The sequence below is a fragment of the Micropterus salmoides genome, unplaced genomic scaffold (genome assembly GCF_014851395.1).
Source record: "Micropterus salmoides isolate LMB-PRFRI ecotype aquatic unplaced genomic scaffold, ASM1485139v1 Ms_hic_scaffold_15, whole genome shotgun sequence".
NCBI lineage: Eukaryota > Metazoa > Chordata > Actinopteri > Centrarchiformes > Centrarchidae > Micropterus > Micropterus salmoides.
This window is the reverse complement of record NW_024040596.1, coordinates 25153166-25166600: the sequence shown is the minus strand read 5'-3', so window position 1 is coordinate 25166600 and position 13435 is coordinate 25153166. Positions and strand designations below refer to the sequence as shown.

The following is a 13435-nucleotide window of genomic DNA, read 5'->3' as shown; positions in this document are numbered from 1 at the left end:
TTCTATAGAACAACTAACATTAGGTTGGTGTAACTTTGTTGAAACGTTTGACTCAAATTCTTATTTTTCAGCATTTTTTAACCTGATTGACTGATTATGATGGTAATTATACACAGAACATAACAAAAGTTCAAAAAGACAAAAGATTTTGCACCATATATGTTGTCTCATTTACGAGTTTCATCTTATGTGGTGTGAAGCCAAGACAGCAAGACAGAATAATTAGCAGTGTGGTCAGAGTTTGTCATCTTTGAAGAGAGAAAGATTTTTTGTCACAATGTAGTGACACGCAAAGAGGACACCATTTTGCCAGTGGTCTATAATCATGTATTGATAAATACATCGCACATTTATGTTTGGCTGAATCATACTGTAGATATCTTCAAAAAGCAGAGTGACTAAATCATTGAATTTCTGAGTAAATGTTAAAAGATACACAGCAAGTAAATCTAAATACCACATGCGCACGGTTTGGACTAACTCTGAAGCTTTTCCAACTCTTCAGTCCTTTTAATGAGGCTGGCATTCAGCAGGTCTCTCTCTTTAGTCAGGGAAGAAAGCTTGTTACCTCTGGCCTAGAGAAGCTCAGTCAGGTTCACTTTGATAGAGGAGAGTTCTGCAGCTGAACGCTGTGCTGAATCATGGTCTGAAATAATCAAGAGACATTTCTCTGAAACACAAGATACCTTCTGCATTTATGTCAGACAGAAACAGTTATTGTATTTCAGTGGGATTTAAATGGGCCATCACTAACATAAATCAGCTGGGGACATGTCCGCACTACTTTTTGAAAAGGCTGATTTTGTCCCCATCACTTTTTGAAAGCATTTCTTAGAATAGTTCTCAAAAAACTTGCAACAGACATATAACTTCAACAGTTATATTTTTATATATTGAATTTCACCTGCCACCTAAATTTTGTGTTTCCCTTTATATAAATAAAACATTTCCACCAGAAATCAGTGCAGAAAATGTCTCCAGAATGCAAGAAAATAAGTAGGCCTTATGGAATGCTCACAAATTTCAGGGGGAGCCCCCCCCCCCCCCCCCGTCCCCCTTTCATATATTTCAGTATTTAATATTTCTTTCAGAAAGTCTGGTAGTTGTGAACCCAGTACTTTGCCTTGTCTTGTGAGCTAATCAGCGTGTCATCACACCCCTAATCTGAGCCCTTATGTCCCCCACCACTTTTCAACACAAAGTGACACCCTTGCAAGCCTGTCAGCAGTAGAGTAAGTAAGTTGCAAGTAAGTTGATGGATAAATGCTGAAATGATTCAAATATGTCACCATTGTTTTGTTGTTCAAAATACTGAAAACAAGACAATAAACCAAACAAATAGATCAGAAAAAATCCTGGACGAAAAGTGAAAAAGTGACACAACGCATTCAAAGTAGAATATTGCTCCTATAATCATAAGTTCAGCGTAACATTAACTTCTAAATGTTAACCAGACTCACGGTGGACACCGAGGCCAATTAGCCCAGTAGAAAACACTTAGCAACCCCAGGCGAACTGATCTGTATGTAACAGATCATTTAAGATGTTCTCTGAATCATGTTCTATACATGACACTGTAGTGGATCCTGACCTTCATGTTAAGAGACAGCTGTGCAGAACCCACACAGGAAAGCACTCACTCTGTTTGGACAAACTCTGAAGCTTGTCCAACTCTTCAGTAATTTCACTGAGGCTGGCATTCAGTCGGTCTCTCTCTTCAGTCACAGAAGACATCTCGTTATTAATGCTCTGGAGACGCTCCGTCAGGTTGGCTTTCACAGTGGAGAGTTTTGCAGATGAATCACGTACTGATTCACGGTCTGGAATAAATCAAGATACATGTTTCTTAAACAGAAAATGCTTATTCTGGCTTAAGTTTCTATGCTTAAGTAAGCATTTTGCTACTCTAGCTGCTTGGATATGACTTTGGGTCGTATCCAAAATCATGGGTGGGAAAAGTAATTTTCATAACAAATATATTTACAAAACAAGCACTTCATGAGGTCAATGTTCAATTTTATTATGTGGTGCTTTTCAAAATCAGATGTAAAAAGTGCTTAAATGCAAACAAGTAAAGAAAAAATGACAAACACGTTCATCTTTCAGAGCAGAATAACGCTCTTGAAAATCACAAGTTCAAACTGACGTTAATGTATAAAAAAACAGACTCACAGTGAACACCGAGGCCAATGAGCCCAGCCATCAGGAAAACACACAGCAGCCCCAGACAGAGAACAACAGCTCCATGAAATCTCCTTTCTGAGCACCTGGGACCTGAACACAGAATACAGTCAAGGATACAATAATAATAATAATGACAGATAATAATACACTTTTCTGCAGAGCTCAGTCAGTCAGCCTCTAATTATTCTTACTTGTCTGAGTTTGTGATGGTTTGGAGTCAAGACATTTGTCATATCCAACATTTACATAGATTTCCTCCATCGCTCATAAGAATGCTAAATACTTTGCGAAGAATCGACTTCACAGCACAAGTTACTCAACATGTAAATGGAGAAACTCTTGTTGGTTTCAGTTGTTTTAAACTTTAGCTTATCAGGAAGTCACACATCATAGATGGGGAATATAGTTTGTGTGACACACGCCTGTCACTACACTTGAAACATGAAATATTAGAAACTACATTTACTTAAGACGTTGCTGAGGAGAGGGATGTCTGGATTACAGTGCTTAATCTGCTGTAGAAAATGTATGGTTAACACAAATGCACAACATGACTTTAAACATGAATCTGTATTCTTCACAGTTTGAGACGACTCGCTAAATATATCTAAAGAGCCCCCTTTGTTGCCCAGACTTCCTCCAACCACCGGCGGATCAATGAATTTAAGGTTTCTCAGCCTGGTCTGTCTCTTCAGACAGCCCGAATACCTTTTTACAGTGTGACGGATGGATCCAGGTGGCTCGTTCAGCGATCTTTAGTGCTGTGGCAGTGGTGAGTAGGACATGGAACGGGCCTTCCCACCTTGGACTGGACGAGGTCTTTCTTTTTATGGCTTTGATCAGCGCCCAGTCCCCTGCTGTACCGCTGGATCTTCAGGTGTCAGAGTGGTTCCTGGAACAGAATTAACGGAAGAGATCTCTCTCCTTGTTAACATTTGTGCCATATAATCTGCCAGTGTCTGTTCTCTTTCTTCATCAGCTCTAAGAAATGGTTTAAGCTGTGGAATATTGTATGGTCTGCCATACATCATCTCAAAAGGAATCAGTCTTGTTGATGTAGGTGTGGTGAGGTGCATGTTCAATACTACTAGGGGAGACAAAACAACCAGTTCTTGACTTTAACCTTCTTTGGATAACCAACTTTCCTGTCTCTACTACAGTTTTCTACAGTTTTGATTTTATCGTTCCATTATGTCTTTCCACTAGTCCTGCGGACTGTGGGTGGTATGCACAGTGGTTTTCTAGTTTGATCATAAGTGTTTGTGCCATAAATGTCATTATTTACAAAATGTGGGCCATTGTCAATATATAGTTTCTCTGGGATGCCATACCATGGGATTATTTCTTTTACTATAGCTTTAGCTACTGTTAAAGCATCAGCGTGTGCACATGGAAATACTTCAACCCACTTTGTAAACATATCCATAATTACTAAACAATATTTCTTTCCTTCACATAGAACCTTTTTTGCTGTAAATACTTTGCTACCATCCCTCCTGTTGAGACATGGCATGGCCCATGGCTCAGTAATGCAGCATATTTAAATAAGCTGTTGGGAAGGATAGGTTTCCCTTCTGTTCAGGTATATAATCCTGTGTCTGCGTTTAATATGGCTCCTTTGTTTTTCCATTTTGCTTTCTCTGTATGTGTTGCGTTGTTCTGCATGTCTTTTGATACTTGATCTATATTAAGATCATGTGTGTTAGAGAGCAGCACATCTGTAGCGAGTGTGGCCTTCTTAGCTTCCTCATCTGCTTTGTGGTTTCCTGGTGAATTAGGATCTGTGTTTTTTGTGTGTGCTGCACATTTACAAATCGCATCCTCGTTTTATAGCTGTATTGCTGCCTATAAGTTCAGTTTGAGGCCTTTATAATTTATTGGTTTCCCAGTGTCCCTATTGTTGTGCAAACACATGTAACAGTTGAAAATGCATATTGGCTATCCGTGTAGATGTTAGCTATTTTGTTCTCAGCTAATTTGCATGCTTCAGTTAGAGCTACTAATTCAGCTGCTTGTGCAGAATAATGTTTTGGTAATGGCTTAGCCATTAGTACTTTGTCAAGAGTTACCAATGCAAATCCTGTTGCATTCATACCGTCTGGATTTTTCCCTGCTTGAGCCCTCTACAAACAAAGTCAACTGTGCTTCATCATATGGTGTGTCAGTCAAGCCTGGTCTCGGCAAGACACTTTGTGTTGTGTCTGACAGGCAGTCATGTGTTGTTCCATCAGTCTCTACTGGTAATAAAGTGGATGGATTCAAAGTTGTACATCGTTCTAAGTCAGGTGTGGTTGTGACAACAATACATGCATGAGAGATGTCTAGAAGGTGATAAGTAAGAAATCTTGTTTTGTAACAGTATTACAGTTACTGCATGAGGCACCATTAACACTAAGGGGTGAAATAACACTATGGTTGCTGATGCCTGAACTGCCATAGATGCGACTACTACTGACTGCACACAGACAGGTAGGGCTCTAGCCACAGCGTCGAGTTTACTGGAAAAGTAGGCAATTTGCCTGTTTTCCCCCATAGCTTTGCATCAGTACTGAGGTCATGAATCCATCTTTGCAATCAACTGTCTGTACAAACTCTTTTGAATAGTCTGGTAAGTCTAACACTGCTGAACTCACTAAAAGCTGTTTTATTTTTACAAAAGCTTCTTCTGCTTCAGGAGTCCAGGTGATCTGATGCTGATAGTGGAGTATCATAAATTAATGCAGAAGGGTGCTGTAGCTGCATAATTCATAAAATCCAGCTTCTGCAGAAGTTAGTCATAGAGGAAGAAGTTAGAAAAGACATCATTTGCCATTTTGTTCTAGGTTTTGTAGCTTGCAAAACTGCAGTTTTTCTAGACTCATCTAAGTGTTTTCCCTCTTGTGACAAATTATAGCCTAGATATTTAACAGTAGTTTTCCACAGTTGTAATTTATTTTTACTCACTTCGTGTCCTTGTTCTGCTAATCAGCAGTGCCAGTGTGTCTGTTTTATAATTGTGTCTGTTTTATAATTTTTGGAGAGGCCAGCAAAATGTCGTCCACATAGAGTAATATCTGACTCTTTCCTGGAGGTTTAAATTTTGCTAAATTAGCAGACATTGCTTGGAAGAAAATGTTTGTTAAATGTTCGTCTCCTCACTGTTACTGCATTTTCATCTTCCTTATCTACTAAGGTTAAAGTTTCTTCTCTACTCCTTCCTTACATCTCCTTACCTCACCGAGCTATGCTCTTGCTTCTGTATAACCTGCTTTTTAGTTTATTTTTTCTTATTATTCTTACCACACTCTTTTTCTATCTCTTGGACTAATTTTATACATTCTGATACACTTAGTTTCTCTTTAAAACCATATTGTCATGGGTTGGCTGAGTGAAGACTGAGGTGTGGACCCAAATGCAGACCAAAAGGCAAGGATGGAGTTCCACAATTTATCAAAGAAAAACTGAAACTGAAACAGGCTTACATGGGAGCTTGAGGCAAGAGTCCAAACAAAGGTAATTCCAACAGAAACATAATCCACAGTCAAAATCCAAAAACAAGGAACAAAGTACTATCCAAAGGTAAGATCCAAAAACACAACAAGGACGTGACAAAGATTCAAGACACAAGCAGGCATATATACACACAGGGAATAACGAGCGGGGCGGTAGCAACACAGGTGAGGGGGATCAGGACTATTGAGACACAGGCAGGCAGAGACACAGCAGGGGAAACAGACAGACACCAATAAGGCCAAAGGGAAACTAATAATAACCGGAAGAAACAGAATATAAATAACTGAACCAGAACATAAGCAGACAGATCACTAATATACCAAAAAACTAACAGGGAAAACAGACTGAACTAAGATAAAACAGAACACAGAGCAAACATGGTCAAATTAATACCGAAGTAAGACAAGGAGTACACACTAAGACACAGATAGTAAGAAAAATTAAACATGCGAATGAAGGTTTCCACTATCTTTACTGAGACACTGTTAATAAGTACCACCCAGACACACAACAATAATGCAACAAAAAGACATTCAAATGCAACAATAACCCTATGTTCTCTATATTTAACTCATTGGAGTTTTCTTCTTTTTTCTTGCCATACTTTTAAAAAACTTTTTATTTTATTGTTTTATAACTTTTTTACTTTTCTGGTCAGTGGTTGGAACTCCAATTTCTTGGAGCTTATGTTTCTCTGATTATTCAAACATTACCATGAATTTTATATATAAGTTCACGCAATGAATTACAGAATATCATCACCATATGAGCATCAACTTCCTGACTTTAAAGTAATTAAGTTATTCTCACGTAGAATTTCGTCTGTTTACTTGCAAGGAGCCAATACATGCATCACAATAAATACAGAATTGACTGACAAGAAAGGCTTGACAGTCTGTTTTTAAATATTTGGTTACACCCATTTCTTTCCATGACATACAAAGTAGCGGAGTCTTTGTCTGCATCACATGTTACTTAAAGATAGATAGGAACTGCCATCTATCTTGCACCATGTCTTTCACGTATAATGTTTCCTGTCTGTCTGAGTACAATGAATGTGCACAAGATCACTGAAGGCATTAAATGCTTCTTCATAGTATTTTTAGACAAGCATGCAACAGTTTAAAATACATAAGCATAGCACACTTTTCTAACACACATGCTCCTCGGATGGTCCCTTTTCCTGAGTTGTGAAGTCGTTCTTCAGACTTTGATGTGTTCATGTACTCTTAAGTCGGAATGTGGAATCAACATGGACGTTACTACAAAGATATGTTGGATTAGCAATAATTTGCTTTACATGGACAAAATTTAACCATTATAACCGAGGGTGCGACAGTTCGGATCGATGCATAGTTTTTTGGGGGTTAAATTTATTTTAAATTGCGCTACTTTGGCTCTCATGACATGATGACAAACAGCCCAGTGTCTCAGTTACACCAGTGAACATGCCTGAACACACAGCTACGAGGTTTCACTAAATGACTCTCTTGAAAGTGACGCTCTACCCTTACCTACTCACTCCACTTCAGAATTAAATGTGTATGTCTTTTCTATCTTTTTACTGCAACTCTGCATTGTGATGTGACATTACGTAGTACGTTGCAATCAATCCACACTTCACCTGCAGGGGGGAACCTGGTTATAACCATATAACAAATCACATGTAAGAAAAATACATGTATGCAATACGTGATTTTGCACGAATCAAAAGTTTCTTACCATCAATCATGTTGTCCGCTATGTTTTACATGTTTGATGTCAACGACTCAGCAACTCATGTACCAAAAATTTCGTCAGCTCAACTACAGCTGATTCATCTTTGACCATATTTCTAAAGATTTTTCATTGATATGGGAGACTGTGTTTTTTTTGTTTTTATAAAATAAGTATGCATATATTAATTCACATTTGAAGGAATGCAAGGTGATCATTAGCAGGACTTGACAGCGAGACAATTTTACTCGCAAATGCCCCTAAAGTGTGAGCACACTGTGCCAGTAAAGACTGCAACCTACTGTAAGGTAGGCAGGCAAGTCGCTCTGCTGCTGCTTGAGTATGGAAGTAAATCATGGCCAAAGGTTTTGGTCATTTGAAAAAAAATGTAATACAAAAAGTAAAAATTTACTAAAAAAAAAAGCTTTTGTCTTAAACTTGAAAAATACAAACATATATTCAAACTAAAAAAATGTGTACCACTTCTTTTTCTTCAGTTTAAATAATAAATAATAATAATATTTAAAATTAATTATTAATTTTCATTTTTAACTTTTATATATTTTGATATTTGAGGACTTATTTTTTCAGTTCCATATAATAAGGTTTTTTTTTTAGAATCAAAGCTATTTTTTTAACAGCTTACATAGTACATAGTACATCTGCATAGTACATTTACACCCAATACATGTCACAGCCAGGAATTTGCTGTGCTGTTATATTGTAGGTGCTGTGGTCCGTCCCTTGCAGGCAACTCATCACCAGGTCAACAAAGTTTAAGCTTGAAACTTGAAGTTGCAAAATAACAGTAAGAAACACAAAACTTGCAGGGGCCTATGCATCCTGTCCTTGCTTATTTAACTAATGTCTGCAGTCTGTAAATGATGACGAATGAGATTCATTACACCAGTAGATGGGGGCCCCAAGTTTAACTTACTTTTTTAGTAAATATCTAGTAAATAAAGCAGTAGTCAAGCATTGTTGGGGAATTGACCCTTCGCTAAGCCATGCCCCAAATACACAGCTGGCCAATCACAGCGCAGTATAGGACTCTCTCTAACTGAGGTCCAACACTTTCATGGCTACGCTCCATTGACTCTAATGCAAAAAGAGTTGTTTTCTAGCTTTTTTTAGCTGTATTTTTCTAAGATATGGTCAAATGCTGTTCCTGGGGCACAATAGTAACAGTTGCTACCCAGAGAGTTTGATAAAAGAAGTATGATTTAGTCACTTTCCAAAACCTAAAATAAATCCAGTAAAAAAGTCAGCTATGGATTGTTCCTAATGTAATGTTAGTTAGCTAACGCTATAACTACTGAATGTAAAGTAATAAAGCCCTACTGTTCTGGTTTTTAATGATTGTAATAATGAATAGAGGCCTACCCAGCTTGACAGGAACAGTGTTGGTCATTAATATCGTTGTCTTTTGTCTCAATCGTCGGGTGATGCGGTTCACTTGTACTGTGCGATTGGTAGGCTTTAGCTTCTATCTTTAATTTTTTTCACGTCCGTTTGAGTCAGTTTGACAGCCTAAATACAACCTTCAAATGTATAATGCAACTGCAAAAACGTCTGCTTCTTTTTTGAGATCGCTTTTTCCAACAAATTTAACAATATTTCTCTGGGGAGTGCAGTAATAAACAGTGGCAGCGCCGACAGTTTGTCGGACTTAGCAACATAGGGGGCGTTTAGCGAAGGGTGAACTGGGAATGGTTGGGTCTGAAAATAATAAACAGAGTACGGTCTGGACTTGCTCTATATGAAAATTGTAATGAGATGACTTATGAATTGGAAGCTTTCCAGAAGGAGACGTGATTCTGACCGTCGTCATGCCTCTCTACCTTCAATTCCACAGCCTCACCAATTGATTTTTAAAAGAATTTAAATAGATAAGGAGGCTATGCATTCCACACGCTAGGTGACACTGCTTGAAATGATCAATCCCCCTCCATGGTGAAACAGTTCCAAACCCAGGTAGGGTCAGATTGTAAGTATAACTACTACACCTCTGTGATAATAACACAGTAAAAGGTTAACTATTTAACCATTTAGAGGCACATAGAGGCCAAATAATTTTCTAGCTGGTAGAGCAGCCTATATGGCACAGAAACGCTTTTTCTCCACTGGAAGCATTAGAGTTATATCTAAGCCTGACTGGTATGAGAAGCTGTTTGGTTTTTAAGACATTCTCCTGTCTCACCATGTTCCTTCTCAACGCTGTAAGCATCTTCATTCAACAGGGCAACTTCTTCCTCCTGAGCGCTGAACCATTAACATCAGTTTACAAGGTTGTCTCACTCACACTAAAATAATTTGCCTGCACAACTCAGGTGTCCTCATTCGTTAAAGAAAAGGAATGCTGCTTTGAGATATTGATTCAAATTAGGTCTCAGGATATACTGTATCAATTTGTCATCAAAGTTTTCACAAATGAATGCTGAGGTCATGAGTCCCTACCACCCATCCTTAAGATTTTATTTTGAGTTTGATAGTTAGTTGTTGTGGTGGCAGCCCAGCTGACGGTGAGTGTCCTGGTTTTATCTCCTTTTTATCAGTTTTTCTGCTTTTTTCCTTGGTTGTCTGTTCTCTGCCTGCCTCCCTGTGTTTTCTCCCCTGTGTGCTCTCTCTCCCTCTGCTCCTGAGCCCAGCCAACGACCTGCACCTGCATCTCATCAGCCACCTCGTCAGCCTGCCACACCTGCCAGTAATCACCTCATGACTGCCTGTATTTCAACCCCGGTTCTCCATGCCACTCTTGCTTGATCGTCGTTGCTCCATACCTGGTGCCACCTCCACGTTCAGGCGCTCATGTTTCTTGTTTTTTCTCACATTTTCCCTGTGCTTTGTCTCTGTTGTCTCTAACCCTGTCTCTCTGTCTGTTTCCCCACTCACCCTCCGTTCAGTCGGCTGGGCTCATCCACCGGTCCTCTCCTCCTCGGACTTCCCCCACGGCGTCCTCCCTGTTCTCCCTCGCTTCCCCGGCTCCCTGGTCCCCAGTCCCCTTGGTTCCCGTGCCTGAGTTTCCCCGGCATCCACCTCTCCCTCCACTCCAGTCCCTCTACCCCTTTTTCCCCTCAATAAACCTCCTTCCCTCTGAGTGCTGCGTTTGGGTCCTCTCTGTCCCCACACCACACCACCCTCATAACAGTTTGTTGTATTTTCTGGAAAGTTTTATTTAAATGTTTTTTATTTAAAATTTCCTGAATACCAGATGTAGTTTTCATCAGAAAATTAAGGGCCAGTAAAAGAAGGCGTAGATTTTTTTTTTTTTGTCCAGTTTGAATGTAGAAGTGCTGTTTCAAAGCCCTCTCCCTCTCTGATAGGAATACAAATAGTAAAACTTTATTTACTGTTAGTATAAGAGTCAGTTCAGCCAATCAGCTTTAAAAAAAAAAAGTTAATTGTAGACTGCAATCTCCCCCAGAGTTGCCAATTTCCCCTAGAAAAAGACTAAAGACTTGATGTCACTGGTTTAAATAGCAGCTGACAGCTGATCAATTCATGGAATACACAGAATAATGCTTTTAATGATCTTACTGTTTGGGGGAGAATAACACTAATTTGGTCCTAACCGCTGGCCACTGCCAAGAGGTAAATTAGTCCACTGATTTTGATGACCTCTTGACCTTTGCTATGGTGCCATTGTTAGTTCAGACAATTGCCAACCTTTTCTCTGGCACAACCATCAGTCCCCACACAAAATATTTAAATTTAAATGGTAGACAAATTTACTGATTCACAATTCTGCATGTTGATCCTTTCCAAATTGTTTAACATTTTATGAGCACATATATGCTTCAGAGGACAACCCTTTTAATTTAGATATTCTAGCATCACCTTCAGGGAAATCTTTACACAGTTAAGTTGTAATTTATTGTTGAAAGCAATGCCACAAATCTAAACACTGTTTTGAATGTGTATTGGGTTGATGTTGGGGTTTCCTGTATAAGTAGTTTTTTGTATTTTCAGGACATTTTAAAATCCTGTACACAGTATGCATTGTCAAGCTGCTTTCTCAAGCTGGAGGGTGGTCGGCTATTTGCACAGTTGTACCGTAGCCTGCATATAGCTGACAGTCTGTGTGATTTTTTTTATTTCTGATATATCAACCCACAAAATATGCACTTCACATATCAACAAAATATAAACACAACAGCCACACAAGAAACAAACAACAAGCTCATTATTTTAAAGTTTGACATTTTGGGAAATAGATTTCTGACTTCAGAGAGCGAATAGGGAGATTTTCCAAAATGTCAAAATATTCCTTTAATATATCTTGTTGGCTTAAATCATGTACATGTCACAGTGACCACTTTCTAAAGTTGGTCACTATTAGATTATCGTGCTTTAGTATGCTTTATCCAAATTATCTGACTCAAAAAACAATTTATCAAGTGTATGATTAATATTTGTAAATTGCTATTGATTTTTTATGCTTATGTTAAACACTATATGCTAATCACTGTATTTCTTATTGGATTGTAAATTTGTAAATGTTTAATAACACGTATGACTCACAATTAACTAAAATTCTTAACTTTGTACTATATGCATCTCTATTGTATGATTTAGGCATAATCAAACTGTTTACGCAGTGCAGTCATATAAATGTGTAAATGTATATGTATTGAATAGACTTTTCAGAATGCACAGTAAGGTAAAGTAAAATTGATGGAATTTTTAATCTACATCTGAATTTCTCAATTAAAGAAAGGAAATATACTGTATTTCATGTAGAAACCTAGTTTGCTGACATGCCACTACCAAGAGCAAGTTACTAGAAGCACCTCTGTCACTACTCTGTCAATTTAACACTTCTATAATGGGCTTCTGAACAGAGACAAATCCAACACAATACACATAAAGTTTATACTAACTTACTAAAGTGTATTTGTCTGTGTAACATATGTATTACACTAAAGCTCAAATTAAATGAAAGCATATAAATAAAAATGGACCAATACAGGTCATATACACAGTTTTTAAATGGGTCAGCCTGTCCACATGTTACAAGCACGGAGACTGTTCTCGGTCCCCAGTCCCTGAAAAATGGACATTCTATAGGCTTCAATAGTTGCTGAGCAAGGGGTTCTCTAAGGGGGCCACTAATTTATTATGTTTGGTCTGGTATAAAAGGAAGGGGTTAAACCAGGGAGGAAGGCAGTTCAGGAGCAACAGCACATCTGCATCCAACATGAGCAACACCAGCATGAACATGAGGGGCAAGGTACTTTTATCAAAAACCTTTTTTCTAATAACCAGAAATGATTTTTTACAAAAACAGCATTTTCACGTTGCTACCTTCATTCTGTAACCATTACAATTCCCCTTTTTTTCCAGATCATCTTCTACGAGGACAGGAACTTCCAGGGTCGTTCCTATGAGTGCATGAACGACTGTTCTGACATGACCTCCTACCTGAGCAGGTGCCACTCCTGCAGGGTGGAGGGCGGCTGCTTCATGGTCTACGACCGTTCCAACTACATGGGAAACCAGTGGTTCATGAAGAGGGGCGAGTACGCTGACTACATGAGCATGATGGGATGGAGAGACTGCATCAGGTCTTGCCGTATGATCCCCATGGTAAGTAATAATATAATTGTGTTTGTTGGACAGGGTGATCACTAATATCATACAATATTATACTATTCTCTATTATACAAGACCTTTCATGACTCCTCGCTGATAACCTTCAAACTGTTTTTACAGCACAGAGGCCAGTTCAGGATGAAGATCTACGAGAGGGAGAACTTCGGTGGTCAGAGTTACGAGATGATGGACGACTGTGAAAACATCATGGACCGCTTCCGTATGTCCGACTGCCAGTCCTGCCACGTGATGGACGGCAACTGGCTGGTGTACGAGCAGCCCCACTACAGAGGCAGGATGATGTACATGAGGCCCGGAGAGTACAGGAGCTTCAGGGACATGGGCATGAGTGGCATGAGGTGGATGAGTATGAGGCGCATCATGGACTCTTGCTAATAAATGCTCACTAAATCGTCACTGAACGTATCAAATGCTACTGAATAAAGCAATT

The 13435-nt window shown here is 38.9% G+C and overlaps 1 protein-coding gene across 1 annotated transcript; it reads left to right on the top strand.

Moving 5' to 3' along the window:
• The first annotated feature begins 11557 nt into the window (after positions 1-11557).
• Positions 11558-13435, top strand: LOC119903481 (gamma-crystallin M3-like). The gene is made up of 3 exons (XM_038719701.1): positions 11558-12622; positions 12736-12978; positions 13105-13435. The coding sequence occupies exons 1-3, from the start codon at positions 12590-12592 to the stop codon at positions 13378-13380; spliced, it is 552 nt and encodes a 183-aa protein (XP_038575629.1). The 5' UTR covers positions 11558-12589; the 3' UTR covers positions 13381-13435.

What these genes read in the sequence shown, in the direction of transcription:
- LOC119903481 (XM_038719701.1), top strand. Translation starts at nt 12,590, where the DNA reads ATGAGCAACACCAGCATGAACATGAGGGGCAAG. An exon ending in GCATGAACATGAGGGGCAAG is followed by an intron (nt 12,623 to 12,735) that starts GTACTTTTATCA and finishes CTTTTTTTCCAG; the next exon opens with ATCATCTTCTACGAGGACAG. An exon ending in CTTGCCGTATGATCCCCATG is followed by an intron (nt 12,979 to 13,104) that starts GTAAGTAATAAT and finishes CTGTTTTTACAG; the next exon opens with CACAGAGGCCAGTTCAGGAT.